The sequence below is a fragment of the Aspergillus eucalypticola genome (genome assembly GCF_003184535.1).
Source record: "Aspergillus eucalypticola CBS 122712 chromosome Unknown BO83scaffold_6, whole genome shotgun sequence".
Taxonomy (NCBI): domain Eukaryota; kingdom Fungi; phylum Ascomycota; class Eurotiomycetes; order Eurotiales; family Aspergillaceae; genus Aspergillus; species Aspergillus eucalypticola.
The window spans coordinates 275,228-302,612 of record NW_020290280.1 but is presented as its reverse complement, the minus strand read 5'-3'; the positions used below and the strand labels follow the sequence as shown (position 1 = coordinate 302,612).

The window sequence follows — 27,385 nt, the reverse complement described above, 5'->3', positions numbered from 1 at the left end:
TAATTCCTCTGCCATCGAGGGAAAGGACGTCAAGAAGTCCAGTGTAGCGTAAGATATTGCTTGTAGGCGACTATCATCCATCAACTAGCTGCGACTTATATGCCTTGAAGAAGCATTCAAGTGATGATGATTCTGTATGAACCAGAACAAGGTCTCACGAGGCCCAAAAGTTAAGATAATTGTGAAGCGTTCATGGTGTTGGCAATTACAATCTGCGACGCTGGCATTCGGCCTGCAAGTGGTTGTTGGACACCCGAAATGGTAAAGTTGCGCTCTCAGTCAGGCTCCATTTCCCGCGATCAACTCAAACAGTCCCACGCGACGGAGGTACATGTTGAAAGTACTTACCGCGGCAAACAACGACTCCTCAACAGCCACATACTGTCTCCCTCGCGCTAAAATAGCACATTATCAGGCGCTTCATGGTAATAGAGTCTAGCGAGCTGTTTACTCAGTGCGACAGTCTTGGTCTTGCGCGTGATGCGCTTGGTGGTGGGAAACACTCAAGAGTCAAGCACGGCATCAGTCGGGCAATAGAAAGAAGAAACACTTCAATTACTATATAATATTGATAATCTATTGCAAGACCGACATGTCATCTGAATCCGAAAGAGGTTTGTCAAGCTTGCTTTGCACAGGATCGGGTTTGCTGATGATGTTACTAGACACCGAAGTCAGGCCTAGTAGCCTTGAAGATGCGATCGAGCACCTTGAAGCAGGTAAATCCAGTGAACAAGGCATGACTATAGAAAGATTTGCATCATTAATGTATACCCAGTTGCTTTCGTACCTCCAAAACAACGTTATACGGATGCTGGCCAGTTGGCCAAAACAATAGCAACCCACGCGTACGAGAGCGGCATACCGCAAGCTGCCCTCGAACGTTTGTTGAAGCTCCTCACAACACACAATGCTCTTGATCAAGGCACAGTTACCACACTAGTCAAGAACTTGTACCCACTGGAGAGGGTATCCTCCAAACTAATCACACGAGTTGTGTGCTGTCTTGGTCCTGCCAAAACAAAGCCCAGTCCTGCGACCCAGGCTCTGCTTGTGCGATGGCTGATTCTTGTATACGATTACCTCGATGACAAGACTCATCTGGCAAAACTATATGCCGTGCTATTCAACTATCTAGACATGATCAGTCTACGCAAGCCTCTGTGCCAATTGCTCTCGTTCATCACGAGGCGCAAGCATGTCAAGCCTTTTCGTATCCAAGCTCTTATGGAGCTAGTCAGCCTTTCTGGTGGTGAAGAGAAAGAGCTCTTGATTCTACTTAATGTGTTCAAAAACTACTGCCCTGATGTTATTGTTGGTGATCTCGGCTTTACGGGAAGAAAGGCATCCTTCTTCAAACACCCGGACCCGGAATGGACTGCTCATGTCAGGGAAATTCAGGATACCCACCTTGAAAGGTTGCAGGCAGTGCAGCCCTCGACGTTTCAGGTCGTACATCGCGGCCTGGCAAAGAGAAGCAAGGTAGAGGCCATTGTTCCTGATGTGAAGACATCAAGGGTGTCTTATAGCCACACTTCTTTGGAAGAACTGCGTGGTGTCGAGCATCTTGTTGACAAGATTGACAAGATAGAATTACCTAACCAGATTATATCCATGCTGGGCAATAGCTTAGCGCAGAAGTACCTCTTCCTGGCTCGTTCTGAGGCTGCAGATCGCCGGTTGAATGACTGGCTCAAAACGTTCCTAAGTGATCAGTTGGAAATTGCGCGGGCAAATGATGTAGACGACCACGAGAGTTTAGGCTATATATTGGCTTTGGCGGTTGAGTATGCGCAATACACGAAGGTATTTCCCTTCAGTCACTACTGACTACCTTGGTGGCTTACATGGGTACAGGAAATACCGGACGCTTTCACATCGTTTCTCAAAAAGTACCTCATCTCCTGGAATGGCGAGGACAACAGAGAGCAGATACTTGGGCTTCTCGTGTATCTTCAAGTTCTTGACTTCGATACTCTGAGCAGTGATTTCTTGACACCACTGGAGAGAGCACTCCTCAACGGAGCCATCTCATCAAGAACATCCCTGCTCGATTTCTATTCGGCCTTGATCCGTCAATGGGGAATCCAGTTGAGGACCAATTCACAGACGACAGAGGAATTCAAGCCATTGGGCCGCCTGATATCTCATGCAGAACTCTTAGCCTTATCGACGTTAGAGTGCTTGACCGCAATGCCGGATCTCACAGATGCCCAACATGAGAAACACAAGCCCGCCACATTGTCCATCTTGGACTTCTACTGTACCCTAGCCGAACTTTTCACACACGCATCCACGAATGGGAGCATTCGACTTACTGTCCCGCTAGCTCCTACAGTTTATACACTTGCCTTCACGCCCATCAACTCAGTCATCTCCATCATGTGCTCAGTGCTTGCCAGCTACAAGTCGTCCTTTGAGGCTTCCCTCACCTCTCAGGTTCTCCGGGTCCCAAACTCTCAAGACTCGCTCTATCCGACAGCACTTGTGGGTCAATTCAATGGGTATATCATGGACATCTGTAATCTGATATGGCGGAACCGAGGTCTCAACTCCGAAGACCCCAACGCTGTGGGCTGTTTAATACCGGCCCCTACCGTTGCTGCGCTGACGCGATTCATTCGTGAGTACAATGAGAAGGAAAGAAAGCGCGATTCCTCTTTCGTCTACACAATATCCTCGGTCTTCTCTCTCAGTCACCACGTGGCACTGTGCAACTTGTCTGCGGCCTGCTTCTCTGACATCGAAGAGGAGAACAACATTGGCGACGAGCAGCCCAAGCTGAGTAAGCCAGTGACGCAGAAGGCACTGAGTGCGCTGGAGAAAGAAGGAGGTATGAAGATGGCGTGGCAGGAGTATAGAGTGCGGATGCTTGACTGGCTTGACGCGACAGGAAGCGTTGGAATTGGTAATTTGATGCGGAGCACGATGAAGGCTTTGCGGAAAGAGTAGAGGTGATATCAGAAGCAAATCCACTTATGCTTTCGTCTTGGAAGAATTCGAAATCCATACACGCAACGATATCGCGTTTCGTAGTAATATAGTACAGAAAGGGCTCGACATGCCGCCAGTCACCCTAAGGTGTTCCGAGCTAGTGTACACTGTGAGGTAAAAGTATGACAAGCCCCAGGCCGTAGCCGTGAAAGGCATCAAGCGCCAAGATCGAACAATCCTCAGAAGCGCTGAACCGTGTTCAGGTAGATATCTCGTAAACTTGGCTCTTCTCGAAGGTCACTGATGATATCCTCCATTTCCGCGACTTGCGCCTCATCCTTGAGATCGACTATTGTGTCTTGGTTGGGATCCCAAATGATATCCAGCTCCTCGATTGACATGCCAATCATTTTACTGAGGGCTTCACCCACACTCTTTGTTTCTGTAGGTTCCGTGAAGACAAGGAGCCGGCCTTGTTCATCCGCTGTGATGTCCGTCGCACCTGCTTCGATAGCCTGGTCTATATAGTTGTCGGGATCCACCCCATCCTTCTTCTCGAAAATGATCCTGCCCTTCTTCTCAAAGAGGTATGTGGTAGGTGTGACGATGCCCCCGGCATCTTTAATAGCATGTCGAACGTCTTGCAATACGCGGGCTTTCTGATCGGTCAGACACTCGAGAACGGCCGCAACCGAATGCGGGAGAATAGCCTCGACTGTGACCTGCTCCAGAGCTTCACCGGTGACACTTATGCCTTGTCCTCGAGCAACTGCCGCTTCGATCACAGTCTTAGGAATTCCTGCTCGCTTCGCATTCGAAAGGGCGAGGGTAAGGCGCGGGTTGAATTTAGGATCGGGACCCCACACTGCTTGAAATCAATACCAAGGAATGACGTGGAATTGATTGCCGAAACTCTTCAAGTACATACTCTGAGTCGCACTGCTGATTTCCTTGCCGATAAGCTGGCGTTCCTTGCTTTTGGCCTTGTCATTCTTGGCCTTGTCATGTTTGATCTGAGACCATCGATTGTGACCTGCAAGCCACGGAGCGCTGGTGGTGAGGGTACGGCAACCGTCGCTCACCATCCAATTCGCGCGGGCAACCCGCTGCTGCACCAGACGTTTGCATACGATCGTCGTCATTGCAGAAAGCTTCGATAGAACATCCCCGCAAGTGCGTCAGTCCCTGAAAAAGTGTCTAGAATCGCGATCTGATAGCGGGGCCGGTGCAACAGTTTCTCCGCGACCGCCCCCGGACGGAGGTTGAGGCCAAGTGCCCGCTTAAAGGGGGGGGGGAGATCCATCCCATCTCCATCCCATAGAAAGTCTGGCCGCCCTGTCACACCAGATTGTGGTCGCATCGTGTTCACCCTTTCGCATCTCACCTCTGTTCATTCCTTGTGAAAGGGAACCCTATGGGTGACCCTTTAGTCGCCATAGTCGATCCCAATGTCTTCATCGGAAAACGCTACGTCTACTAACTCCGACAACCATGCGGTCCCCCGAGCGGAGCTTGATATCACCAAGCTCCATGCGCTTCCCTCCGAACAACAGGACCTGTACCTCCTCACCTTCACCTCCGATCTGGTTCAACACATTTCCGGCCTCGATAAGGCTCAAGTATCGTCGCAGCAGAAGTTCTTGAAAAAGGAGTTGTTCAAGATACTCACGCTTTCCTCGCCGACCATCACGCGAGTCATCCGCAATAACCTGGGCCGTTGTTTTGGGGCAATCTTCAGCAAGGGTGATCGTGGCATACTGTTTGAGACGGTTACCGACCTATTAGGGCTTCTTAATACCGGCAAGAGCGATGCGGAATTGAAGACTAGGTTCGCTGTGGCCCATTGTATGGGCGAGGTCTTTGCGGTCGCCGGAGAAAGTGTCTTTGCGCAATCAGGCGTTGTCGTTGCAAGCTTGCTCAAACTGCTCAAGGCGTCTAGCAACCATACTGGATGTCGTGGGTCAACCTTTGCCGCCCTGCGAAAGGTGGTGGTTGGCACTGGAGTTCCCGTGGACGAAGGAACTGCGCGCGACATCTGGAAACAAGCTCGCAATGCCGCAACCGGGGACAAGTCAACCTTTGTTCAAGTGCATGCCTGTCGCTGCCTGGAGCAGTTAGTGAACACGACACCATACTTTGACAATACGAACGATTTCGACCACCTGAAGACCTTGGTATGGAAAGTCATTGACAGCCCAGTGGCCCCGGTCAGACACGCGGCCGCGGCCTGCTTGGCTCGTGCGCTGGCTAAGTTGCATGCTACCGATACCCCGATCATCTCGGTCCCGAAGTCGAAGAAAGCAAAGAGACTATCAAAGAAGCCGACTGCTAAACCTGGAGAGGATGAAGAAGAGGCCGAAATCTCAGAGTCCTCTGCTCCCAAGAAGGCCGAGCCGCGTTTGTTCTTCCTCCTTCCTGACCTTCTTCGTCAGCTGTCTGCGCAGTATTTACGGAGCACAACTTCCAACCGGGCCCGCGCAGGTATTGCCATCTGCTACAAGCATGTTTTGCGGATCCTTGGGGATAAGATCATTGAGGAACGTTACGGTCAAATCGCGAATCATCTGCTATTTGATATTCTGAACCACCCCACGGTCACATACAACCGATTCAGACTTCTTATGACCAGGAAGTATGTCAAGAATATTCTTGAGGATACCGTTGGCCGCGAATCACTCCGGGAGACTAGTCAGCTCAATGCGGCCAAGTGGCTGATCAATGATGTTCTCAAGGATTATCCTCAAGTAATCCAGGAACGCCGTGAGCCGAGCAAACATTCCCTCACGAGCGCCTTGAGTGCACTTTCTTCTCTGATTGAGTCGCTTGGTTCTGCTTTCGGTACCCTGGCCGAACCGTGTCGCGAGGCTCTGCTCCAAGTGCTACCGCATCCTAGCTATACTGTCCAGATCCATACAGCTCAATGCTTACGCAACTTCGTTCTTGCCTGTCCGCACCAGTTGTTGTCCTGTGTCACAATTTGCCTGAACAGCCTGAACCGAGAAGTGGGACAGTTGTCAACCCCCAGACAGTCGCCGCGTCGCTGCATCGGTTATGCTAATGGACTCTCTGCTATGCTAAGTACATCCCGGCTGCAGCCTCTTTACGGTTCAGTAGAGGTGTTCTCGCGTGTGTTCACCCAGGCGACTGATCTCCTGAAGACTAGTAGCAACTCGGAACTACGTGCCGCCAGTACACAGATTCAAGTTGCTTGGATCCTAATCGGAGGGTTGATGCCACTTGGCCCTAGTTTCGTGAAGATTCATCTCTCTCAATTATCGCTACTATGGAAGAATGCGCTTCCGAAACACCTGAGTCAAGAAAACTCCGGCAAACGCGGTATATTGGAATTGAGCTTCCTTGCCCATGTGAGGGAATGCGCTCTAAGCTCGTTATTGGTGTTCATGGAGTTCAATAGCAGACTGATCACTGCTGACGGCGCGAAGAGAATCGCCATAATGCTCCAAAACACAGTTGAATTTCTGGACGATCTGCCCCGGCAAAAGACTGCCAACGAACTTTCGCAACGACTTCATCCATCATTGCAACTTCATGATATCGAAACCATGGTCCGGCGCCGTGTTCTGCAGTGCTTTACTAAGCTACTCCGGGTTCATCCTCTTAGCCATGCCGATGTCATTTCTCAGTCTAGTCTATTGAGCTTGGCCATCTCCTCGTTTGCTGACCCCGATGCGGCCCAAGCTGGTCCATTGGAGAGCTCAATTGCGGCATCTACCGCGCAATTCGAGACTTTGTGGGATCTATGTGACAACTATGGCTTCGGAATGACAGGCCTGGCGAGAGAGTACGTGCGTGTCACCCTTACTGGCAAGCATGGTACCGATAATGGACCTGCTTGGTCGGCCGTTGATTCAGCGGATCAGGCTGTGGATGAATCTGTGAGTTATCTGCGTTACTCTCATATTATTTGTAGTAGGACTGACATCTTTGCAGTTGACTTTCCCTATATGCCAAGCAAGCGAACATGATTCTCTACTTTTGTACTCGAGGAGGGAAGAAGATTCTTCTCTGGCCGACCCCCATTCCACTGGTGTTGTGAATGCTGCCATTGAGCTATTCTCTGTCGCGATCCCCCTGCACACCCCAAGGGTGCAGGAAGGTAGCGTAGAACAAATTGCAACCTTCCTCTCATCCACCAGTCTCCAGCGTAATCCCGGGCGCAAGGCTGCTATGGTCGTCAATATCGCTGTGGCACTACTACATGCTCTCAAAGTCTCCGTGAAAGAGACCGGTTTCACATCTGGGAAGCTCAATCCTGCAACTGATAAGGTGTTGCAGGAACTTGTTCAGGTAAGTCTCGTTGGCAGAGCTATAATGGAAAGTCTATAACAGAAAGCTAACTGACGCAGAAATTCGTAACCGATGCTGATTTGACTGTCCGGACAATCGGAGTTGAGGCACTCGGACGTCTTTGTGAGAGCTCTGGGACCGCTTTCACCAATACACAGATCAACTGGCTGGTCGACACGATTGTGGAGAACCGCGAGCCCAATACCCGTGCTGGCTGTGCTGCTGCCTTGGGTTGCATTCATTCCCAAGTTGGTGGTATGGCAGCTGGTCTGCATCTTAAGACCATCGTGGGCGTATTGATGTCCCTGTGTAGCGACCCTCATCCTGTCGTCCACTTCTGGGCTCTTGGTGGTCTCGAGAGAGTTGCCAACTCTGCCGGATTGACCTTTTCGCCCTTTGTCTCAAGTTCCCTCGGGATGCTGGCCCAGCTATACAACGCGGACACTCACAATGAAGAGGCGGCAGCCCTAGCGACCTCCAACATCGAAATGTCCTTCCTCACCCCTGTCGTGATTAGTCGCTGTGTTGACTCCCTTATCAATGTTCTCGGACCGGATCTTCAGGACATTGCTAAAACACGCAACCTCATTCTTACTCTTCTTCGCCAGTTCCAGCTGGAAGACAACTCGGCTCTAGTCACTGAAAGCTCTAAATGCTTGGATCATCTCTCCCTGTATGCGCCGGGATACGTTGACTTTTCTGGATACGTAAAGCGCCTGCAGAATGAGCTCAGCGCTGGCAACCCATTGATGAGGGATGTGGCTATCCGGGGGTTGAGTAATCTCATGAAGCGTGACGCCGGAGCCGTGCTCCGCACTGCCACTCCGACCCTTGAAGAGGAAATTTGGCTTGCATTCGATGATACTCCAGACTGCCCAATCCTCAGAAGCATGATCCAGGATTGGCTGCAACAGACGGCCCTCGTGGAGACGGAGTTATGGATACAGCGCTGCCATAACACGCTGACCAAGACTCGTGTTAAGGTCGAAGATATCCCCCTAACATCTGCAATCAGACCTACTGGAAATGACATGCCAGATGATGAAGTTGCAGGGTTCGCGTCCGCAATTGCAGGTGCTGGTCAGACAGAAGAGGCAAATGGCGCTGTCTCTGGCCAGGAGCTTCTCAAATGGCAGACCCGGAATTTCGTTATGAGCTGTCTTAGCGAACTTTTGGCACTTGTGCAAGAGGCAATTCTGCCAGATCAGACCATCCCTGCCGAGCTTGCGCTGCAGCAGAAGGTTGGAGATATCGTCCGAATGGCTTTCTCAGCATCTACTGCCAATGTAATTGAACTTCGAGTCTGGGGACTGCGGATTATCGATCAAGTACTCAAGGTACGTTGACCTTGTGCATGGTGGAATTGTCTCGCTCTGAGCTAACAACTCTATCAGATGTTTGGCAAGACACCCGATCCAGACTTCACCGAGGCATCCCTTCTGGAACAGTACCAAGCCCAGATCGGATCGGCTCTGACTCCTGCGTTTGCTGCCGACTCGTCTGCGGAATTAGCATCAGAGGCTATCAATGTCTCTGCGACATTCATTGCTACCGGGATTGTGACGAATGTTGATCGAATGGGTAGAATCCTGAAGCTCCTGGTTCTTGGCCTCGAAAACTTTTCTAGTAAGTGCCATATGATTTTGCAGTGGAATTCCGCTAACAACCCCCAGAAAATCTTGACACCACCGAGATTGGCGACCTCAAAGGTCTCAACCCGAATGCTAGGGTCATGGTCAAGATGGCCTTGTATTCTGCTTGGGCACGGCTCCAGATTGCCAGTATTGAGCAGGACTACCTGAACCAAGTGGTTCAACCGTATCTCACGAAGCTCACTCCGCTATGGTTGTCTTCGCTCCAGGAATATGCCCGGCTGCGTTTCGAGCCGGATATCTCAGGCAGCTTGGGTACTGGCCCTATGAGTGGGGATTTGGACGAGGTATACGCGGCATTGAATCGGGAGACTCTCTTAAAGGTAGGACATTACTGGCAGATACAAAGTTACCAGTCAAGATGCTGACTGTCGTTACAGTTTTACCAAGACTCCTGGTTGAACCTTGTCGACGCTATTGCTGGTCTGGTCGAAAAGGACATCGACTTTGTCTTTGACGCATTGGACGGCAAGTCGGAGTTGGAAGAATCCGAGAAGACACAGAAGGATGAGGAGCAGAAATCTAATGATGAGCCAAAGGGGAAGGGTGACAACATTAACTATCGTGATGAACCTGTTGCATTCTTTTTCGTTCTCTTTGGTCTGGCATTTGAAGCTCTCGTTGACCAGTCTACAACCCCATCCCAGAGATTGGAGATTCTTCAGGCACTTAAGAGAATCCTGAGGCCGGTCATCTCGGGTAATGCGATCTACCAGGATGCGATTTTCTCGGAGACAATGGACTCTCTGGACCGTCTCGCTTTGACCGAAACAACCCCCATTCAAAATGTCATCGTGGAGATCGCACGAAACCTGTCCTTGGATCATCCTTCTGCCAAGGGCAGCGAGGGCCGAGACGATCATCTGTCTGATGACATCGAACAGCTTTTCGAGTTAACAAGGAGCATAATTCTCGTGCTCGCAGGACTCCTGCCTAATCTTCGCGAGTCCACACCTCTTGCACGATTCAACGTTGGATCAGATGATGCCTTGTCTCTCATTCGGCTTGCGCTCTCATCGCTGGTTAATGTCGCCTCGATTTTCCCCTCAATTATCCGCAATGACCTCAACGCATGCATTCTACACATCTTCAGCACTATCCTGGCGACAGGGCTGTGCCAGGCAGAGGTTGTGCCCCAGGCGCTTCCGACTTTCAAACACTTCATCAGCAGCGTAGCGAACTCTCCCGAAGTCAGTCCAGAACACCCGGAGAATCTTGGTGTTGTCTCTCGCCAGTTGCGTGGTTGTCTTACACGCTTCCTCACTACCCTAACTTTTGCGCAACGACGAGAGTCCGAATCCTCCCTCCCCTGCGCGAAGAACACGCTCCTCGCCATTGCCATTCTACTAACGAGCGGCGGACACATTATTCCACCTCAAGATCCTGTCATCTTTCGAGTCCTGGACGAACTCCTAGACTGCCTTCAGGATGTCGGTCTTGCCAACGTTGCCGCCGGTTGCATTCGCTCCATTCTCCTGACCTCAAACCCGAGATCACCTACCAGCGAAGTCATCGCCCGCTACCTGTTACCCCGACTCATTGCCTTCTACGTCGGCTGTCCCACAGACAATGGCGACATCCCCAGCGACCCCGAAAATTCCAAGACCGTCATTGCGCGCACGCTCGTCGCATGTGTTAGCAATGCAGTTTTCCCTACGAACGAGATGCCTACCGCAATCTCCCTAATCATGTCGACGCTACTTTCTCGCGCGAAGCGTGACGGACAGGCCGTCTATCAGGAAACCGCCGTTCACCTGCTAGAACTGGCCAAGGCCAATCAGCTCGTGTTCCGAGCGCTCGTGGCTACCATGAGTCCGGACCAGAAGACGCGACTCGAGGAAATCCTCCGCAGTGCGGAAGTCGGGTCGGGAGCCAATAAACACTCCCGCGAGAGCACACAGTCCAGCAGTGAGCAGCAAGCCATGCCTAGTATCGCACTGAGGTTTGACTTTTAGTATACTATCTTTGTATTCTTTGCGTCTTTGCTTTCTTCTTTTGCCCTTTGTCTTTTATTTTTTCGTGTTCATCGTTTTTACTCATGTTACAAACCACCCCGGTATAAAGTTAATTGGAGAGGCGTGAGCGGATGACATGTCCTATCATGCATGCATGGCACGAGGGGTGTTGATGACGACAACGCAGGGATAAATGGCTAGTCCCTGGAAGGAAAGGGTCCCGTGCACAGGTCATGATGGCGAGCGTTGCGTTTATGAGGTACATGTCCCATACTACTATTTGCATATATAGAGTTATTGTTTTTAAAGATTATAGAGAAGTCTAGGTATAGGTACAATGAGGAATGTTGACATGACATGACAAGGATAATGAACGATGATGGAACCCATCTATATGTTGCAATCGTTTCCATCCAAGGAATAGAGTAGATAATTGAAAGAGAGAAAGAGAGAGATGAAGTTAAGATAAATAGATGCGTGGGGGTATCGAGATGTCTCACCAACCAAACCAGGAGGGAGATAAATCATGTGAATGTGGGGCTAAGAAAGCAAAAGAAGAAGATCTATAGCTGGTATGGGAATGAATGATATACAGGATAAGTAGGACATAGATGATTTGATTGTTGTTGTACAGTCGAGAATATTTGATATGAGAATGTATGAAAGGAGGGTGATGAAAGCTCAGCCAAGGGACTCTCCGAGATGAACCCCAGGGACTGGCGCCGACTTGGGCCGGAGAGGATCCTGGGCGGCGGCGACAGCTGCTGCCCCGGCCTCCTTAGTTCCGCCCTTGGTGGGGATTTCTTGTTCTTTCTTTTTCTTGTCAGCGCTCTCCTGCGCCTTGTGGACGGAGTAGTATTTTAGGAAGCAGATGATCATGACTGTACGAGATTAGTATTGAACTTGAGGGGGAAGTGTAAGGAGGGTATAAAATGTGACTCACAGGCACTAGTGGCGACGGCCATAGCAGCTCTCCTTGTTAGAATCCAGCGCAGACCCTCGATTTCGCTCTTGCCGTCACTGTTCAAGGAGACAGTGATTTTGTAATTGAGTTCTTGTACAGAGGTGTCGATGCTCCGCTGTTGTTCGCGGGTCGTCATCTTGTGGTCGTTGAACATTCCCTTAATGTCGTCTTTCAGACCTGCCAGTTCCTGGTTCAAGCGCTGAGATAGGATGTCGGACTCGTGCTGTAGTTGTGTTCGGGAGGTCCGCTGTCGCTGCATTTCGGAGTTCCTAGCTGTCTGTAGGGAGGATTGGAGTTCCGAGCAAGCCGCTTTGAAAAGGTAGGATTCGTTCTCAACGTCTGACTTGGAGGTCAGGCTTTGGCGTGCAAGATCCAGGTTACTGTGTAGGATGGTCCGGACTGCCTTCATGATGGTGACGGACTGTTCTTCGGAGAATCCACCGGTGGAGAGGTCGCGAACGAGCGAGAATGTGTCGAAGTGATGAACGTAAGGGGCTGGGGCGAGGTTCGGGTGGTTGTTTTCTGAGGCGGGCCCGCCGGTTGTGGTCAGGTAGGAGGAAGGAGATGGCATGTGAAGGACACCCTCGAGAGGGTTCTGGTTGAGTGGGTGGTGAAGATGGATGGGTTCGTCCGTGGGTCTTTCGTTTGATATAGCGTTGACCTCATCGGCATCACGGGCATCGAGTATGGGTTCGGAGTCTTCACGGGGCTCTTGTTCTTGTGCGGATTTCTCATCGTCTAGCAATTCGGTATCCGCGGAGGCTAATTTGTCTTGTTGTGACTGCGATGAGGCCTCTGAGGTGGTTTCGGTGTCTTTTGGCTGTGATTGCGCTGGTGGGGCTTGATTTGGAGACGAAGCAGCGTTGCTGTCCTTGTCTTCCTCGGATGGGGTATTGGTGGGCTGTTGACGAGGTGGTTCGTCTTTCGGTTTAGAGGGCGGTGGTAGGTTTGCTTCTGCAGCAGGCCCGTATCGTCGATGATAAGTTTCTTGAGTGCGTCGTGGACTGGTGTGGAAGGGAGCGTGCTGGTTGCGGGATGTAAGGCGAAGAGAGCGGTAGGTATGGGGTTCGCAGGATCGAACTGCGCGCATCAGGTTTGGGTAAAGGAATGGGAGCCTTGGGGCCGCCATGGTTGCCGCGTTGACAGGAGATTGAGGGGAGATGAGGGAGAAGGAGCGATGACAAGAGGTGCAACAAGACAAGGCAGCCGGTCAGGAGAGAAGAGGGAGATGAACGATGAACGCACCTCGTTTTCCCGCGGCCAAGTCGGCGTCACCGCCGGAAACGTGACGTGGGCGGTGAGTAACCCCCGCGGCCGCTAGGCCCCATCAGGAAGTTTATACATACGCGCGCTCATTGGCCGGTCACAGGAGGTATGAAGATGGTATGAACTGTTGTCCGATGATGATATGCTTATGATTTATATACATTGTTTCAAGCTAATGGCAGCCTGCTTAGTGCTCAGCTCCCACAGTCAAGAGCCCAAATAATAGCTGGGTCCGTTTCCAGTACTCGTGCGCAGCGTTCTCTAGCTTCTTCGTTGCCTTCTCAGGCAAGTCGAGGCTGCTGCGAAGTGTATCCAACACTTCTGCCAATTGGCTGCGTTCAGAGTCTCGAATCGCTAATGCATCAGTCAGGTATACGGTGTCGAAATAAAGCTGGATCCTCCGGTCCATTATATCATCAGCATCGTCGGATTTGGTACTTTCGGACTTTGGTTTCGCCGGCTCGCCATTCTCGCCATTCTCGCCGTTCTGTGTCGGTTCTCCCTCTTCGCCATCATGCGAGGCAGGCTTCTTGCTGCCCTCTATTTCGGCAGGTGAGTTGAGCTTCTCAATGGAGGATGTGACAGACTCCGAGAGTCCCTTGATCATGGCAGATTTTAGCGTCTGCGTCGTGGAGACATCCCAAAGTCCAGCGCCGTACTGATCCATAGATCGAACAAGTTTACGCAGGAATTTGAACGTCGATGGTGTCGGCTGGACAGGAATTTGAGGATCACCCTCCCAAAGTGTGCGACCTGGCACTTTACCAGACTTCGATTTCGAAGTAGCCGAAGACTTCCAGGGGCCTGTGCGGCTGACTATGTCTGTAGCAAGGATTCTCTGCAAATCCGGCACGATACTTTGGGACAGTGCATAATCGCTCGCAATAAACTGGACAGGCAGATCTCTTCGAGCCAGTCGGATAGACTTCAGCATAAAAGCGGCCTCACCGCTTTGTCCCTGCTCTGCGAGCGTTTTAAAGGTTGTGCTGAGCGAAGTTTGGAGTGTATTGAATGCTTCTCCAATTGCCACCTGAAGGGCTTCACGGAGCAGTCGTGGATCATCGTCGTTCAGCATAGCAGAGACGTCGATATCGAGGTCCTCGTCCTCACCTTCATCCAGGACGTCGGACCAACGTACTTGCCGTAGGCCGTCGATAGACTCCCTGGACTCTTCGATGGCAGACAACCATCCCTGGTATTTCTCCAGGACAGCGGATACGTCATCATCACGCCCCAGCAATCTGTCCGTGACAGCTTGCTTGAATGCAGTAGAGCCATTGGAATAGTCATGGGAAATCATGTCCTCGGCCCAAAGTGACTGCGAAGCCGTGTGGGCTCTGTCGCCCCAATTCGACACCGCAGAGGCGACACCTTGACCAAATAGGTCCAATGTCTTGGCTTGTTCTGACAGAATACCCCTAAGTCGATCATTGAAGACTGACCTAATTCCTTCCAGAACTTGTAACGATGAATGGGTGGGTGTCGAGCTTCGGGAAGATAGCCAGAGCTCCAGTGTTTGCTTGCGTAATGAGAGAAGCTTCGAGAAGTCTAGCCAGTTAGTAAGGGTGCCCCGGCATCCATTCAGGAACTTGTCAAAAGCCGGTTTCGACCATTGCTTAATCGTCTTCTCGGCGTCCGACTTTGATAGCTCACTGAGCTTGATCCATGGTGTGAAGTTATTAACATCTGCAGCAACCCAGCGTCCCAGAACACCGAGGTCTAGGTCGTCCAAACTCCGCACTTCAGGGTCTGTCAGCAGAGGCCGTGCTTTCAGCTTGCTCAGGACATCTGACAATCGGCGAGATAGCAGAATCTTAGAAGTCTGGAGTGTCCGAACAAATAGCCGTAAGCTGCTCAGAACATTCTCGCCTGACGGGTCGACAAGCTCGAGCTGGCTTCCAATGCCATCTAAGCGAACCCGGTGAAAGTAGCGGATGGCGTCATCCGATGAAGAGCTAGTTGTAAGACAGTATGCTGCCAAAGCCTCAATAATCTCGTCAGCCGTATATTTAGCAGACGCGAGCCGCTTTCCAAGCCTCCTCAAGAGACTTCTTTGAAGGGATGCTAATTGATTGCGTAGGTCCTCCACAAATGGCGGCACCGTCGCCTGCTGGGAGAGAGTCTTGTGTAAAAGACGAGAGATGACCATTAGCTTGGCCACAAGCAAGACGGAGCCGCGTCGACGCAGAAGCTTAAAGATTGACGATGCGCAGCGATGAAGTAAAGCCAGTTGCCCTCCGAGCGCTCGTTTCGCGGCATCTAATTCCCATCAGCTGTTGGTTGTAGAACCAAGCCAAAATCACAACTATACCATACCTTCATCATGGCTATCCTCCTTTATCTGGTTGTAATGTGTGTACATCTTCTCCATCAGGCGTGGATTGCATCTTCGTCCTATGTCGGCCAGCGTCGAATCCACATCCTCCATTTCGCGATTCATCGACACGATCGTCTCGGCAGTGCCAATGAGTTCTCGGTATCTCGTACTAGATGCGCCAAATTTCATTAGTCCTTCCTATAGTAAATTTGGGTGTCGGCCTTCACATACCCGACAAGAGCCCTGAGCTTCTCCTTATTGCTTGCGATGTCCCGGCGCAGCTCCTGCTCCACGCGGCGCACAGTAGGAATTGGGTAGTGAAATGCATCTTGCCAGGATTTCAATGACTGCGGATCCGGACCATCGGACGCCATGGTGAAGGGAAAGGACGCTGGCGGGACAAGCCAACAATGCAGGGTATCAATGCCAGCCGGAGCACTACCTGGAATGATGCTACGCAACCCGTAATCACTGGATGACGATCCATTGTGCCTGAGGCAGCACGTGGCTTCAATACGGTACGGTCATGGCTGTATCAACCATACTATTTCGGGTAAGTGACTTGAGTCATCCCCAAAAAAGAAAAAGACCCCGCGGACTTTGCGATCGACGAGATAACTTTTATCTCCATCTTCACCATCACAATCTTCCGAACTTGTGGCGCATACAACCAATATGCCTCATATTGACCCAGAGGCGCCAGTTCCGGCGGCCGAAGCTCCCACCGAGCCATTAACAAGACTGCCTTTCCCTCCAGTCACTTATTCTCACATTCTACATTGCTCTTATCATCACTGGCAGCCTCGGTATGTCCCCAATATAACCCCTCTATACATGAACGAAGATTCTAATCAGACAACGCCCTCGCAGATACCGCACACTTGTCCCCAAGTCCCGTGCTATCCGTCTCACTGCCCCCTTCGTTAACTACCTCCGAGCGGACGGTATCGTTCTGCCACCAGAAGCTGCCCCGCCGACAGACGACGACAACCTTGACACATTCTCCGATGATGGCGCAGACGAAGAGCCTGATCCGTCACTCGAATGGCCCGAGATCCACGCCCAAATCAAATCTACAATTACCGAATACGGCGGCAAAGTGACACCGAAGCTGAACTGGAGTGCGCCCAAAGATGCGACGTGGATGTCCGCCACCAACGACACGCAATGTCGCACAGCCAACGACATCTACCTCCTCCTGAAGAGCAGTGACTTCATCAGCCATGACTTGGAACACCCATTCGACGACTGCGTTCCTGACACTACCACTACCGACGACTCTTCCTCCTCAACGCCCCCCGAAATTCCCTACTACCTCGTTCTCCGCAAATACGTCAACTTCAACCCATCGCTCGAGTTCCGGTGCTTCGTGCGCAACAGAGTCCTCCTGTGCATGTGCCAACGTGATCAGAACCACTTCGACTTCCTCTTCCCCATGCGGGACTCTCTCCGGTCTCGGATCCAGACGTTCTTCGACGAAAAGCTAAAGGATACGTTCACGGATCCCAACTTTGTTTTTGATGTCTATATCCCGCCGCCGCATGATAGGGTGTGGCTTATCGATATCAACCCATGGGCGGAGAGGACCGATTCGCTGCTGTTTAGTTGGATGGAGATTCTGCACATGAAGGATCCCGTGGGTATCCGGGAGGAAGACCACAACGGGGAAGAGCAATTCGTGCGGCTTTCTCTGAATGCAAACGGTGGTCTGGAAGCAGTTAACGGACCAGATGAAGGGTCCGAGTCCGAGTCTGAATCCGAGTCCGCATCCGAAGACGAGAACACAGATGATGCGCCATTGTTCCCGGAGTTCCGGCTCATCAAGCGCGATGACCCGGAGGCGTATGCGTTCACGACCCCGCAGTACTCAGCTCACAAGCTGCCGAAGGAGGTGGTCGATGCTTCTATCTCCGGTCCTGGAGGCATGAGCGAGTTCCTAGGAAAGTGGCAGGACATTTTGGCGAAGCAGGCGCAGGAGTCCGACTCGGACAATGAAGCTCAATAGAGGACCCAACCATACATCGAATGTATACTTAGTTACGAACACACCAATGAGCGCAGCTCCGCTCAGCATAATAAGGCGGCGTTAGGACTAGCGGGACCACAAAAACCGAATACTAAAAGTGATGCATTAACCTTCACTTCTCTAACATCTAACCCCTATATACTACTTATCACTGCTATATACCCCCTCACTTAAGTCACTCACTCACTCACAACTTATGCTTCTTCTCCCCACTCGCCAACCTCCTAAACTCCTCCTGCGGCACACCACTAAGAAACCTCTCAAGCCCCCCAAAAACCTCCAACCCATTCTGACGATCCAACACCTCCCTCTCGGGCCGTCTAATCAACTCCTTGATCTTCAGCAAACTCTCCTGATTCAAATGCAAGCCCAACCTCTCCTCGACCTCCTGCAACACCAACCCCAGGAACCCCTCACTATCATCACTCTTCCCACTCGGCGCCGTAAACACCTTATTCACGAACCCCGTGGCCACCAACTCCTCACACGTAATCCGCTTACTCATAATAAGCGCCTCGTTGGCCTTCGCGATGCCCAACCTTTCCACGAACGCCCGCGATGACCCGCCCTCCGCGACAAGACCCAGCGAGGCGAACGGCGTGAGGAGGAAGGTGTGCGGCGCGGCGTAGATGAAGTCCGCAAGGGCGATGAGGGCCGCGGAGAGTCCGACGGCGGGGCCGTTCAGTGCCGCGATGAGGATCTTCGAGTGGTGCGCGAACGTGTGTGTGATGTCGTAGTTGTTTATTACGAAGGATCGGGCGAGGTCTCGTCGTGCGGAGGTGCTGAGCCCCCCGCCGGGGCGGGAGGAGTTTACGTCTGCGCCGCTGGAGATGGAGGCATTAGTTATGTATTGGTATGTGTTGGGGGGAGGGGGAAGAAGGGAGGGGCAGGCTCACGCGGAGAAGTAACGACCTGAACCTGTAAGAATGGTGATGTAGATGTCATCGCGCTTGTCTACTTCGCGGAGACGTTCGCCGAGGAGGTAGTAGAGGTCTCCGTCTAGGGCATTGAGTTTCTTGGGCCGGTTGAGGGTAATTATTGCCAGACGGCCTTGGTATGTGAGTTTGATAGGGTCTTCGGTAGTAGTAGCCATATTGGATATCGGGGTGGTTTGTGTGCTGTGCTGTCACAGAGAAGATGTGTGTAGATAGTAGCAGATAGGGGTTACGCTAGGTATAGAACTTGTTGGATAGTAACTATCGGAGACTCGGAGGGTTTGAAAACCGCTTCAAAGAAAAAGAAGGAGACGAAGTGTAACCTTCCCTAAATGCACACTTGCAAGGTCAGGTGCGCCTTGAAAAAGGAAATATCAGAGAGTGACAGTTCTAGATAAAAAAAAAGCAATTCCAGGAAACCCTCTAGTCTTATTAGTCCCTTACAACAGAAATAACCAACAAGGTGGATTCTACTAACGGGGATCTGCCATCCAACGCCTATGCGGGGAAACCCACGGACCGAGGCTTAGGAGCCTCGGCCCACGGCAGGCCGCAAGTCGAGTCGAGTCGAAGTCCTGATGAGTAATTCACATCACCTGACTTGCGCGGCACGTGGGAAATATTTGCTCTGTTTGCAAATAATCATGGTCGGCATAGCATAGTCAGAAGCTCCGTGATAATAATCCGTCCGTACTTAGTATCGGAACGATCAGTCCCAGATTAATTTGTTTCGTTGGTGGACGGATCAGGAAAGTTATCGCAACTCTATACCTCGACATTAGCATAGTACTCTTTTTTTCTTTCATATACCACCACACCAAGGAGAATCAAAAATTTAAAAGATACACACACTCACTCACCACCCGTCCATCCATCCCACCAACAGCAACAGCAACAGCCCACCATGTCCTCCATCCTCCGCAGACTCCAGGGAGGCAACCTCGAGGTGTTCAAGGTATGCAAAGCACCAATTTTTCTCATTCCATGCCCAGTGGAAGAGCAGCAGAGTCTAATCCCATCTAGTTCGGCATGTACATCATCTTCCCCATCGGATGGATGTATTACTTCGGCACGAACCTCGACGACCGCTTCAGCGTCCCCGGCTTCTGGCCTACCACCGAGCAATCGCACAAGATCCCCCTCGAGAAAGAAGAGATTGATCGCGAATTGTCGCGCATGCGCATGTTGGATGCGGTCAAGCGGGAGAAGCGACAGCAGCGCGCGGCGTTGGAGGCTGAGGCTCAGGCTCAGGCTCAGGCTCAGGCGGCATCTGCGAATGCGGAGTAAAATGGACTACGAGGATTCAATGATTGGTGCGGTGCGGTGCGGGTGTGCTTGATATATAAGGGGTTATCGGTGATTGTTTACACGGATTATGGATTTGGGGTGGGATAAGTATCTGTCTGAGCGGGGGGGGGATACGCTGGCGGATCTGTTCGGAACCGGCATATATGTATACTTTTATATGCATGCCGCACATTTTCTGTGTGTGTGTGTATGTGCGACGAAGGTGAAAATAGGGGCTATGTTGCACAGTGTCCTACTCGCGTACCTACGATTGGGGGCTCTTTTTCTGGTTTTGTATAACACTCTTCTCTGAGCATGGCGGGAGTTGCATTTGGTTGATGGGCTTGATGATTGGATTGGGTATATTTGTGTTTATATTATTTTACTTCAACTTATATGTACTTTTATCTGGCGCAATGTCAAAGCAAAAAGTTTCTGCTCGGCTGAGCATATTGGTGCAAGAAATCGTGGCATTTCAAAGCATTCGGTGCTACCTCCGGCGTTACTGTCGTGCTCCGTACAGAATTAAAAAATTTATATGTTAGAAAATGTGCAGTCAGTGGATCTCCAGCGTCAAGTCGCGCAAAGTAACACGAGCAACAAAAGTATGTGATCGTAACAATGATTTGCCTCGATAAGGTATAAACAATATGCGTGAGGCAGAGTATGAACCAGGGGAGGAAACAAAATGAAGATGATGGAACTCCTAGGATGCGCCGGCCCGCTCAGAACAGTATCGCTCGAACTCCATGAAACAACTTCACAACGCCGATAGGAACCGTTCGGTGGAGGAGCAGTGCGGTGAATCGTGAAATGCTGATGCAATCCATGCTCGAGGACAAGAGAGGCATGCGGTAATAGAGGATAATTAGTGGCAGCCAGTATGCTGATATGAATAGCGAAATGCAAGAAAAGTCCCGATGGTATCATAAGGAGAAACAGAGAAGCCAGATGACCCAATCCAGCAGCCCACAATCGTCACCAACACCGAGAATCCAACCCGTATGGCTACTGTGGCGGGGAGATATCACAGTTCGGCAATTGGAGCAGTGGCCGTCGCAGCAGCGTTCTTGGCCGTCTCGTACATTACTTCCAAAGTCTGGGTACCGGTCTCCCGGAATACGGAGCTGATCGATGGAAGGCTCGCAGAGATAAACGGACGCTCGCCGGCCCAGTAGTAGTAAAGGTGGCTATAAATGGATCGGATGTGGTCGGGAAGGTAGACATAGATGCCGGTTACAATCATTGAGAGGAGAGTGAGGAGAAGGGAATCTAGAACGTTCCCCGTTAGTACCATGCGGCTTTAATGCAAGAAAAATACAATCTCGAAACTCGGGAGGGGGGAACCCAATGTCAACCAGATGAACATACTAAAAATGAACTTTTCGGTAGGCGTAAGCATGTACACGGCGAAGGTCACCTCATATTGATATATCTTCAAGCGCACCCAGCGCATAAAGGAGTTCAGAATCCAGAACAGAGTCATGGTGGGAGGGTGGCGGGTTGTGAAAGGATTGAACGAAAGGGGGACCGGCGGCGAGCCAGGAGAAGGTCAAAGAAAGTGAAGAAGCGGAGGAAAGCGCGGAATACGAGGGTGGTGAGGGGTGGAATCAGCTCCTGCCCCGGAAAGTCTTTGGGAGTATTATCGCAGTCGCCCACTGAGGTTGGAGCAATTTGTCCCGGCGCGCTGGGGAAGGGAGGAGGAAGAGTAGTAGGAAGACGGAGATAATTTTGTTGAAGTTCAACTAGGCATCCATGATCTGTCCAGTCGGTTTGCTGATGGAGGAAAAGATAAAATGCTGAGTCGGCAGGTCACAGAGGGGGAAAAAGAAAATAAGTAATAGAATATAAAAAAAAAAGAAAAAAAGAAAGAATACTATAAAGGTGTGGGTTGATCGACAAAGAGCTGATCAATTCCAGTCGGTGAATGGGACAGAAAGTAAGAGCGAGAAATTTGGCAGGAGGCTGTGATGGTTGAGAGAAAAGTAGAAGAGTAAATTAGCCCCCTCAATGTAAAAGAAGCTCAGATTAAGTCCAGGGGAACAGGAATGGGGAAACGAATTAGGCAGGATGGCCACCTCAACTAAGAATAGCTTCACAGCCGGACGGAACAGATAGTCATATAAATTTAAAAGTCATGAAGAACGAATACGAATTCAGATAACTAGAGAGTTATACCGGCGCCCCCGTCAAGTCCATGCTTGCGATCTGGACACTGTTTCAAATCGGCCGCCGAGACTTAAGTCAAAATCAATCAATCCACCGCCACGGGAGAGAAGCAAACCAAAAGGTCCACTTCCCTCTCCCCTCAGGGTCCAGCCGAAGGATTGCAGGGTGCAAAGTTTCAAGACTCTCATCCAGTTCACTGGAAACAAATGCCTACCCTGCCTGTCTTTGCTTTTCGTAGGGAGGATTTTCCCGCGCGATCTGACACTGATTGGCGTGCGGCGATGGCTGTCTGTCCGCGCATCCACTGGGCGGCGTACGTCACCCTCTCCGCTTGGCCAATTTTCCCCAGGCCTATCAATTACTTTGTAGATTCAGGGTGAGAAAGAGGTGAGACAAATCCTATCCAATCCTCCATATTGTTTGGAAACCAGAGAATCAGTTCCGATGGAAGAAGAGGGGAACCGCAGTTGGAGTACGGAGTAGATAGTAGTAGGTAGGGCAATCGAAAAAACCAACTAGAGAAGAGTTATCATCTGGTGTGGTGCGAGACTAACTGTCTTAGTCACCGACCAGTGAATGGTAAATTATGGTATGGTATTGTAAAACGGGTCCAGATCCAGTGATGATTTCCTCCCGGCAATACATACTAGTAGTACTAGTAGTACTTAGCAGCAGCAGCAGCAGCATCACTCCGTACGTCGCCGCCAATTACACCATGCAGCTTCATGTAATACTAATCAAGCAATAAAGTACTCCAGATGGAACCTAGTAATAGGCGCCTCAGATCACCATGTTCCGTCCCCTCCACTTGACCCCCTACATCACACGCCCCTTTCTCATATCCAATTACCTCCCCACCCTCCCAAGATTCTTCACTCTCTCTGCGCTCTCCCTCGCCAACAAAGCCTTACCTCCCCGCCTGAAGATTCAAGATGCCGACGTGACCATCTCATACCTTAAGGGCACTGGCCCTGGAGGCCAAAAGATTGTATGCCAACCAGATATTTCCCATCCCCTCCCCCCCACCTCAATTCTCACTCCGCTGGTTAGTTGTATCTGATACTTACTTTCTTCTTTTCCAATGCCTAGAACAAAACCAACTCTGCCGTCCAGATCATACACAAACCCACGGGTGTAGTGGTCAAGTCTCAAGCCACAAGATCCCGATCCCAGAATGAAAAGATTGCCCGCCAGCTGCTTGCTGACAAGGTTGAAGAGCTCTTGAATGGGGATCAAAGTCGTGCAGCCATCAAGGCCGACCGCGCCAGGAAGAAGAAGGCCAGTAAAATGAAGAAGAGCCGGCGCAAGTATCGTGAGCTCGAAGATGGCAAGGAGAGTCAAGAGATAGAAGAAGCAGAAGAAGAGAACGATGCACCAGAGTCGGCTGATTCAAAGCATGAATCAAAATTGGAGGGAGCAGACATACAAAGTCCTCATCAGCTGTCCGCTCAACAACAGATTCTACAGCAGAAGCATCTCCCAGACATCGAGCGAGGCCAGAGGTAATGTGATCCTCTGCATCGCGTGCGTCGCTATTCTAGCGTTCCCACACGGGATCAAGGCACGCTGTCGCTCTCCCAGCGTAGTTTAATTTAGACAACGTCAACCACTAGTCACTTCGCAACACAACTACGAGGAAGTCAAGGCATATCAGTGTCATCTAAATATAATTTAATTCATAAGGACATGCAATGGAGTGGTTGAAGCTAGCCAACACTTTCTCCATGATTTCTTTTTGGCATAATGCAGAGACGGTCGAGTTATCAGACATAGGATTTTTTTATACATCCCAGTAAATGGTGCAAATTGCTCCATTAGCCTGCTCATGCGATATAACTAAGTAGCACTGTCTTCGCCTCGGCTCCAAGACGCTCCTGAACAAAGCCAGAAATACGCCCATTGTGCTTCTTGTCTGCTTCCTTTAGATACTTGCCAGTCCAAGCCTTCAGGTCGGCGCCCGTGTCGGGCCAAGGGTCTCTGGTCTGTGGTCGCACAGTGTTCAAAGCTGTGAAACCAACACCGAATGCCATATCCTCCACGTCATGCTCGGCGATGATGTCATCCTTGCTGGCAGGGAGAGGAGGCAGCTCCAGAAGCTTGAGAAGAGCCTCGCATGTGAAGCCCCATCCCTTCTTGTACCGGTTAGCAAAGGCTTCCGAATTAGCAAGAGTTTTAGTGAACGATAGCACTGCGGTCTTGCGATCCAACGGACGAGCGAGCTTTTGTGTCTCAGGAAGGATGATGTTCAGATAGATGGGAGTGAACAGCCTGGAGGCAGTTAGCATGCTAGATCCCACGGTGGAATTGGATTGTACATACTCGGGCTGGACCTTGTCGATCACTTGGATGACGAAGTCAGCACTGTAGCCTTTGTCATCCTGGGCAGAGACAAAATGATAGAAACGGACGAATCGGAGGGTCAGGTTCTCCGTCTTGGAATTCTGGAGGCGGGTAAGGATAATCTGCATGATGGAAACAAAGTATTGTTCCAGTGTTGCCCTGGAGTATAGTTAGCAAATGATCGTATCAATGATCATACTGGGGCTTCGCGTACGGAGGGAAGTTTGCAACCACGGACTCCAACAGGTCGAATCCATAACCTTCATTGGTCTTGGTCGATAGCAACTTCTGGAAGATACCCAGAACAGGAGCAATTTGCTCATTCTGAATGATGTATTGAGATCCGCGGTGGATGATGCTCGACAAAAGTCGCACAAGTGCAGGGATGTTGCCCTTCGACTCCCACATGACAGGCATCAGGATCGGGGCAATCAGGTTCTGGTAGTAGTCAGGGAGTGTTCCCGAGGGGTTTGCCTCGAGAAGTGCAGCAAAGAGTTGGAAGATATAAGGCATGAACTCTAATCATACGTTAGCCACAGCCCATAGTGCTGTTCCTTATGGTTTGCAACTGACCTTGCACATCCCCTTGGAGGATCTCTGCGAAAGGAGCGTAAAGGGCTTGTTCGAGTTTGTCGGGGTTGGCAGGGGCCGCAAATCTGAATTCATCGGTTAGTGACTATGTTCGAGCGACTGCCGAAGCTCACGTACCGGATAAAAGCTCCAAGGGCTTCAAAGTGGAAATAGTAGAACCTAGGGTTGCTTGGGTTGCTGCTGATGATTTTTGTGATAGTGATCAGGTGCTGAAGGACACTGTCGGTGTGCGGCACAATGCCCTCCTTGATGACGATCAGGACTCTCATCGCACATCTCATCAGGAACTCGTTCTCCTGCACCTTCTGAGGGGCCTGGTCCTTTTGGATCAGCGAGAAGATGTGTTCCAACAAGTCCTTAGACAGCGGTGTAATAGTAGCGGGGGAGATGATCGGTTGGCCTTGGCTGTCGGTAAGGTAGAGGACACGCTCCACGGCGATCGCCGCATAACTGTAAACGACATATTCCGAGGAGCCGAGGTGCTTGACCAACATAGGGAGAACTTCCTGCCACTGCTCCTTGGTGATAATGCTGCGGAAGAGGTAGAGGTACTTGATGGCGTCGACCTTCAGAATGGGATGTACACCCTCATCGTTAATCAAATCAGCCGCAAGGTGCTTCTGGAAGAAATCGGTAATGCTAATGAGTTTGTTCGTAGCAGTCACACCGTGGCTTGACGTAGCAGTTCCCTTCGCTGCAATGGCAGAGAAAAGATAGGTTGCAGTGTCCTTGGCCTTCCAGTTAGTGGCGGGAGCCTTGGCGTATTCAGAAAGGTAGTGCTCAGTGTATCTGAGAACAACGCTCGTAACGGATTCCTCAAATCTCTCGGCAAGCCGTCTCAGGAAGTCGGTTGCAGCACGCCGTCTAGTATCGCTGTCTGAGCCTTCCAGGTCGCGACGAATGAACTCAATCGGCTCATCCTCGAAAAGCTCCTCGTCAGATTCACGCAAACTGACATTGGGGAGAATGACCTTCTCGATGATTTGGCCGAGGGTGCCTTCGGCCTGGAATACAGCCGCATGTTCGGTCATGCCCGCAATCGAAGTCAAGAATTGTAGAGCCCTGCTGACCAAAATGTCGTACTTGGTTTCCTGACCAATAAGTGTCAAGAAGCTCCATGAGCTTTCGACAAATTGTCCAATATGAGGCTTGAACTCATCCATGTACTTTTGCACGTACAGAGTCAAGACCTGGAAAATTCCAGCACGCGCAAATTCCAGCTGTCCTGCCTCGGTATCGTCATCGGTGTGCAGGAGTTGGTTATCGTAGGTCAGATACTTGAGCAAGAGCGAGGCTATCCCTGAAATATTTTCTTCGAACATCGGAGGAAGATCGTGGCAAGAAAGGTCATACATCAATTTGATCATCAAATTGAGTTGCGTGAATCCCTGAACAAGATTGTCTTTGTTGGATTTGTTCTCCTCGAGGTAGGCATCCAGACCCTATAAGGAAGTCAGTTTGCTGTCAGAAAAACCATTGGCCTCGACAACACGAATGGCCCATGATTTTGAGCTCTGAGTAACCCACCTCGAAAAGAGCCAAGAAAGGGCTGCCGAATCTTTCGAGAACATGGTTGATTTCCAGGTACAGCTGATCCGACCGGAAAAGGGGTCTCCATCTCTTGAAAATGGAATGTGCGACTTGGAGTACGCCATTGTTGACAGTGGGGTTGTTCGGCTGGAGTCGAGAAACGAGATCCTAGGGACGTCAATTGACCACGCACAAGCCGGGAACATGACACTCCTCTAACTTACATCCACAAGTGTATCCCATCGCTCCCAGAAATCACTGTCGGCGATAACGCTAACAGCTTCTCCCAATTGTGTTTGAATGCCCGTAGGGACGGAGATCATCAGGCTAATCAGCTCTCGCTTGATGGTAGTTACCTCCTCCGCCTGGAGCTTGTAGTTTCCATCTTCATCAGTCCAGTTTCTCTTAATAAAGTTCTTGAAGCATAATGCGCTAGCCAAACGGGTATTGTAAGGGTAGGACGCGGAAGCCGTGATTTGGAGGAGCTGCAGAGAGTAGTTCGGTTTTTTTTCCTCCTGGCGAAGAGCAAGTTCAGCTGGTCTCACAATCAGTTGAGGTTTCTTTGATTAATGCAATGTAAGAATCAAAGCCTCCAAAGGACTCAGAATTGAGTCTTTGAGGTAAAAGGCAGAGAAAAATCACCGACCTTGCTTGTTCTGCCTGGGATCCAAGCTTGCCTCGAGGAGCTGCGCAACAGCCCCAAGACCATCAGCCATTTTGAAGCGGGGGGTGTAACTAAGAAGCCAAGGGAGCGATATGGGTGATATATGTGGAAAAGTGACACAAATTAGGGGGTAAATGCAGATTGTTAAAGAAAAATGAGGGAAAGAGCTTGCAGAGCTAGAACGGGTCAATCTAGAGAAAGAACCCAAGGGTATAATAAAGAATGGCTCCAGTAAAAGCCGGGTGGGAGCTCGATTCCTGGACTGGCAGTTTGTTTGGCGGTTGCTTTGCAAAATCCAGGCGGTGAGTAGCGGTCGCGGGGTGATTCTGCCCATCAGGTGACCGGGTGCGGATCAAAGCCTTGCCGACCTCCGCCAGATCATCATCATCGCTGCTCGGAGGGGAAAAGTGGCTTGGCGCACTTTTGCTCTGATCATATCCCCAAAGT

General features: G+C 50.7%; 12 protein-coding genes across 12 annotated transcripts; 5 read left to right on the top strand and 7 right to left on the bottom strand.

The window, feature by feature from the left end:
• Positions 1 to 357: 357 nt before the first annotated feature.
• Positions 358 to 2,957, top strand: BO83DRAFT_406399 (Mis6 domain protein). Its single transcript, XM_025533879.1, has 4 exons — positions 358 to 614; positions 666 to 719; positions 779 to 1,806; positions 1,858 to 2,957. The coding sequence occupies exons 1-4, from the start codon at positions 593 to 595 to the stop codon at positions 2,950 to 2,952; spliced, it is 2,199 nt and encodes a 732-aa protein (XP_025390494.1). The 5' UTR covers positions 358 to 592; the 3' UTR covers positions 2,953 to 2,957.
• Positions 2,958 to 3,173: 216 nt separating this feature from the next.
• BO83DRAFT_424647 (post-initiation translation factor DPC29) lies at positions 3,174 to 4,076 on the bottom strand (the record flags this gene model as incomplete). The annotated part of the gene is made up of 2 exons (XM_025535166.1): positions 3,174 to 3,799; positions 3,863 to 4,076. The coding sequence occupies 2 exons, from the start codon at positions 4,074 to 4,076 to the stop codon at positions 3,174 to 3,176; spliced, it is 840 nt and encodes a 279-aa protein (XP_025390493.1).
• A 203-nt stretch (positions 4,077 to 4,279) lies between these two features.
• On the top strand, positions 4,280 to 10,893 carry BO83DRAFT_355983 (AP-1 complex accessory protein LAA1). The gene is made up of 6 exons (XM_025529174.1): positions 4,280 to 6,830; positions 6,886 to 7,242; positions 7,302 to 8,579; positions 8,637 to 8,868; positions 8,916 to 9,217; positions 9,275 to 10,893. Exons 1-6 carry the CDS (start codon positions 4,383 to 4,385, stop codon positions 10,847 to 10,849), a joined length of 6,192 nt encoding a protein of 2,063 aa, XP_025390492.1. The 5' UTR covers positions 4,280 to 4,382; the 3' UTR covers positions 10,850 to 10,893.
• A 250-nt stretch (positions 10,894 to 11,143) lies between these two features.
• BO83DRAFT_376267 (CCDC90 family protein) lies at positions 11,144 to 13,023 on the bottom strand. Its single transcript, XM_025530665.1, has 2 exons — positions 11,793 to 13,023; positions 11,144 to 11,730 (listed from the first exon to the last, which is right to left on the bottom strand). Exons 1-2 carry the CDS (start codon positions 12,940 to 12,942, stop codon positions 11,531 to 11,533), a joined length of 1,350 nt encoding a protein of 449 aa, XP_025390491.1. The 5' UTR covers positions 12,943 to 13,023; the 3' UTR covers positions 11,144 to 11,530.
• A 175-nt stretch (positions 13,024 to 13,198) lies between these two features.
• On the bottom strand, positions 13,199 to 15,831 carry BO83DRAFT_355978 (uncharacterized protein). The gene is made up of 3 exons (XM_025529173.1): positions 15,628 to 15,831; positions 15,396 to 15,565; positions 13,199 to 15,338 (listed from the first exon to the last, which is right to left on the bottom strand). Exons 1-3 carry the CDS (start codon positions 15,768 to 15,770, stop codon positions 13,267 to 13,269), a joined length of 2,385 nt encoding a protein of 794 aa, XP_025390490.1. The 5' UTR covers positions 15,771 to 15,831; the 3' UTR covers positions 13,199 to 13,266.
• Positions 15,832 to 16,045: 214 nt separating this feature from the next.
• Positions 16,046 to 17,522, top strand: cdc123 (cell proliferation protein CDC123). The gene is made up of 2 exons (XM_025529172.1): positions 16,046 to 16,202; positions 16,267 to 17,522. The coding sequence occupies exons 1-2, from the start codon at positions 16,072 to 16,074 to the stop codon at positions 17,399 to 17,401; spliced, it is 1,266 nt and encodes a 421-aa protein (XP_025390489.1). The 5' UTR covers positions 16,046 to 16,071; the 3' UTR covers positions 17,402 to 17,522.
• On the bottom strand, positions 17,507 to 18,782 carry BO83DRAFT_435333 (dodecenoyl-CoA isomerase). The gene is made up of 2 exons (XM_025535876.1): positions 18,319 to 18,782; positions 17,507 to 18,246 (listed from the first exon to the last, which is right to left on the bottom strand). The coding sequence occupies exons 1-2, from the start codon at positions 18,513 to 18,515 to the stop codon at positions 17,610 to 17,612; spliced, it is 834 nt and encodes a 277-aa protein (XP_025390488.1). The 5' UTR covers positions 18,516 to 18,782; the 3' UTR covers positions 17,507 to 17,609.
• Positions 18,783 to 19,051: 269 nt separating this feature from the next.
• BO83DRAFT_376263 (uncharacterized protein) lies at positions 19,052 to 20,103 on the top strand. The gene is made up of 2 exons (XM_025530664.1): positions 19,052 to 19,312; positions 19,381 to 20,103. Exons 1-2 carry the CDS (start codon positions 19,262 to 19,264, stop codon positions 19,642 to 19,644), a joined length of 315 nt encoding a protein of 104 aa, XP_025390487.1. The 5' UTR covers positions 19,052 to 19,261; the 3' UTR covers positions 19,645 to 20,103.
• Positions 20,088 to 20,762, bottom strand: BO83DRAFT_213340 (uncharacterized protein). The gene has a single exon (XM_025526743.1). It carries the CDS (start codon positions 20,572 to 20,574, stop codon positions 20,218 to 20,220), a length of 357 nt encoding a protein of 118 aa, XP_025390486.1. The 5' UTR covers positions 20,575 to 20,762; the 3' UTR covers positions 20,088 to 20,217.
• On the bottom strand, positions 20,431 to 21,485 carry BO83DRAFT_213334 (serine palmitoyltransferase small subunit family protein). Its single transcript, XM_025526742.1, has 2 exons — positions 21,016 to 21,485; positions 20,431 to 20,916 (listed from the first exon to the last, which is right to left on the bottom strand). Exons 1-2 carry the CDS (start codon positions 21,128 to 21,130, stop codon positions 20,672 to 20,674), a joined length of 360 nt encoding a protein of 119 aa, XP_025390485.1. The 5' UTR covers positions 21,131 to 21,485; the 3' UTR covers positions 20,431 to 20,671.
• Positions 21,486 to 22,520: 1,035 nt separating this feature from the next.
• BO83DRAFT_376261 (peptide chain release factor family protein) lies at positions 22,521 to 23,531 on the top strand. The gene is made up of 2 exons (XM_025530663.1): positions 22,521 to 22,801; positions 22,903 to 23,531. Exons 1-2 carry the CDS (start codon positions 22,604 to 22,606, stop codon positions 23,317 to 23,319), a joined length of 615 nt encoding a protein of 204 aa, XP_025390484.1. The 5' UTR covers positions 22,521 to 22,603; the 3' UTR covers positions 23,320 to 23,531.
• On the bottom strand, positions 23,482 to 27,174 carry BO83DRAFT_376260 (putative chromosome segregation protein Cse1). Its single transcript, XM_025530662.1, has 8 exons — positions 26,921 to 27,174; positions 26,499 to 26,809; positions 26,272 to 26,442; positions 24,862 to 26,186; positions 24,727 to 24,809; positions 24,368 to 24,671; positions 24,133 to 24,312; positions 23,482 to 24,081 (listed from the first exon to the last, which is right to left on the bottom strand). The coding sequence occupies exons 1-8, from the start codon at positions 26,988 to 26,990 to the stop codon at positions 23,637 to 23,639; spliced, it is 2,889 nt and encodes a 962-aa protein (XP_025390483.1). The 5' UTR covers positions 26,991 to 27,174; the 3' UTR covers positions 23,482 to 23,636.
• Positions 27,175 to 27,385: the final 211 nt, after the last annotated feature.

Coding starts and splice junctions, on each gene's coding strand:
- cdc123 (XM_025529172.1), top strand. CDS start 16,072: ATGCCTCATATTGACCCAGAGGCGCCAGTTCCGGCGGCCGAAGCTCCC. Junction 16,203..16,266: donor TATCATCACTGGCAGCCTCG/GTATGTCCCCAA, acceptor ACGCCCTCGCAG/ATACCGCACACTTGTCCCCA.
- BO83DRAFT_213334 (XM_025526742.1), bottom strand. CDS start 21,130: ATGACTCTGTTCTGGATTCTGAACTCCTTTATGCGCTGGGTGCGCTTG. Junction 20,917..21,015: donor TACCGAAAAGTTCATTTTTA/GTATGTTCATCT, acceptor GGAACGTTCTAG/ATTCCCTTCTCCTCACTCTC.
- BO83DRAFT_355978 (XM_025529173.1), bottom strand. CDS start 15,770: ATGGCGTCCGATGGTCCGGATCCGCAGTCATTGAAATCCTGGCAAGAT. Junction 15,566..15,627: donor AAGCTCAGGGCTCTTGTCGG/GTATGTGAAGGC, acceptor TGGCGCATCTAG/TACGAGATACCGAGAACTCA. Junction 15,339..15,395: donor GGAGGATAGCCATGATGAAG/GTATGGTATAGT, acceptor GATGGGAATTAG/ATGCCGCGAAACGAGCGCTC.
- BO83DRAFT_376263 (XM_025530664.1), top strand. CDS start 19,262: ATGTCCTCCATCCTCCGCAGACTCCAGGGAGGCAACCTCGAGGTGTTC. Junction 19,313..19,380: donor GCAACCTCGAGGTGTTCAAG/GTATGCAAAGCA, acceptor AATCCCATCTAG/TTCGGCATGTACATCATCTT.
- BO83DRAFT_355983 (XM_025529174.1), top strand. CDS start 4,383: ATGTCTTCATCGGAAAACGCTACGTCTACTAACTCCGACAACCATGCG. Junction 6,831..6,885: donor ATCAGGCTGTGGATGAATCT/GTGAGTTATCTG, acceptor ACATCTTTGCAG/TTGACTTTCCCTATATGCCA. Junction 9,218..9,274: donor ATCGGGAGACTCTCTTAAAG/GTAGGACATTAC, acceptor CTGTCGTTACAG/TTTTACCAAGACTCCTGGTT.
- BO83DRAFT_435333 (XM_025535876.1), bottom strand. CDS start 18,515: ATGGCTACTACTACCGAAGACCCTATCAAACTCACATACCAAGGCCGT. Junction 18,247..18,318: donor TCAGGTCGTTACTTCTCCGC/GTGAGCCTGCCC, acceptor CTCCATCTCCAG/CGGCGCAGACGTAAACTCCT.
- BO83DRAFT_406399 (XM_025533879.1), top strand. CDS start 593: ATGTCATCTGAATCCGAAAGAG. Junction 615..665: donor GTCATCTGAATCCGAAAGAG/GTTTGTCAAGCT, acceptor TGATGTTACTAG/ACACCGAAGTCAGGCCTAGT. Junction 1,807..1,857: donor AGTATGCGCAATACACGAAG/GTATTTCCCTTC, acceptor ACATGGGTACAG/GAAATACCGGACGCTTTCAC.
- BO83DRAFT_376261 (XM_025530663.1), top strand. CDS start 22,604: ATGTTCCGTCCCCTCCACTTGACCCCCTACATCACACGCCCCTTTCTC. Junction 22,802..22,902: donor GCCCTGGAGGCCAAAAGATT/GTATGCCAACCA, acceptor TCCAATGCCTAG/AACAAAACCAACTCTGCCGT.
- BO83DRAFT_376260 (XM_025530662.1), bottom strand. CDS start 26,990: ATGGCTGATGGTCTTGGGGCTGTTGCGCAGCTCCTCGAGGCAAGCTTG. Junction 26,810..26,920: donor TCCCAGGCAGAACAAGCAAG/GTCGGTGATTTT, acceptor TTGTGAGACCAG/CTGAACTTGCTCTTCGCCAG. Junction 26,187..26,271: donor CTTTCTTGGCTCTTTTCGAG/GTGGGTTACTCA, acceptor ACTTCCTTATAG/GGTCTGGATGCCTACCTCGA.
- BO83DRAFT_213340 (XM_025526743.1), bottom strand. CDS start 20,574: ATGATACCATCGGGACTTTTCTTGCATTTCGCTATTCATATCAGCATA.
- BO83DRAFT_376267 (XM_025530665.1), bottom strand. CDS start 12,942: ATGGCGGCCCCAAGGCTCCCATTCCTTTACCCAAACCTGATGCGCGCA. Junction 11,731..11,792: donor GGCCGTCGCCACTAGTGCCT/GTGAGTCACATT, acceptor AATCTCGTACAG/TCATGATCATCTGCTTCCTA.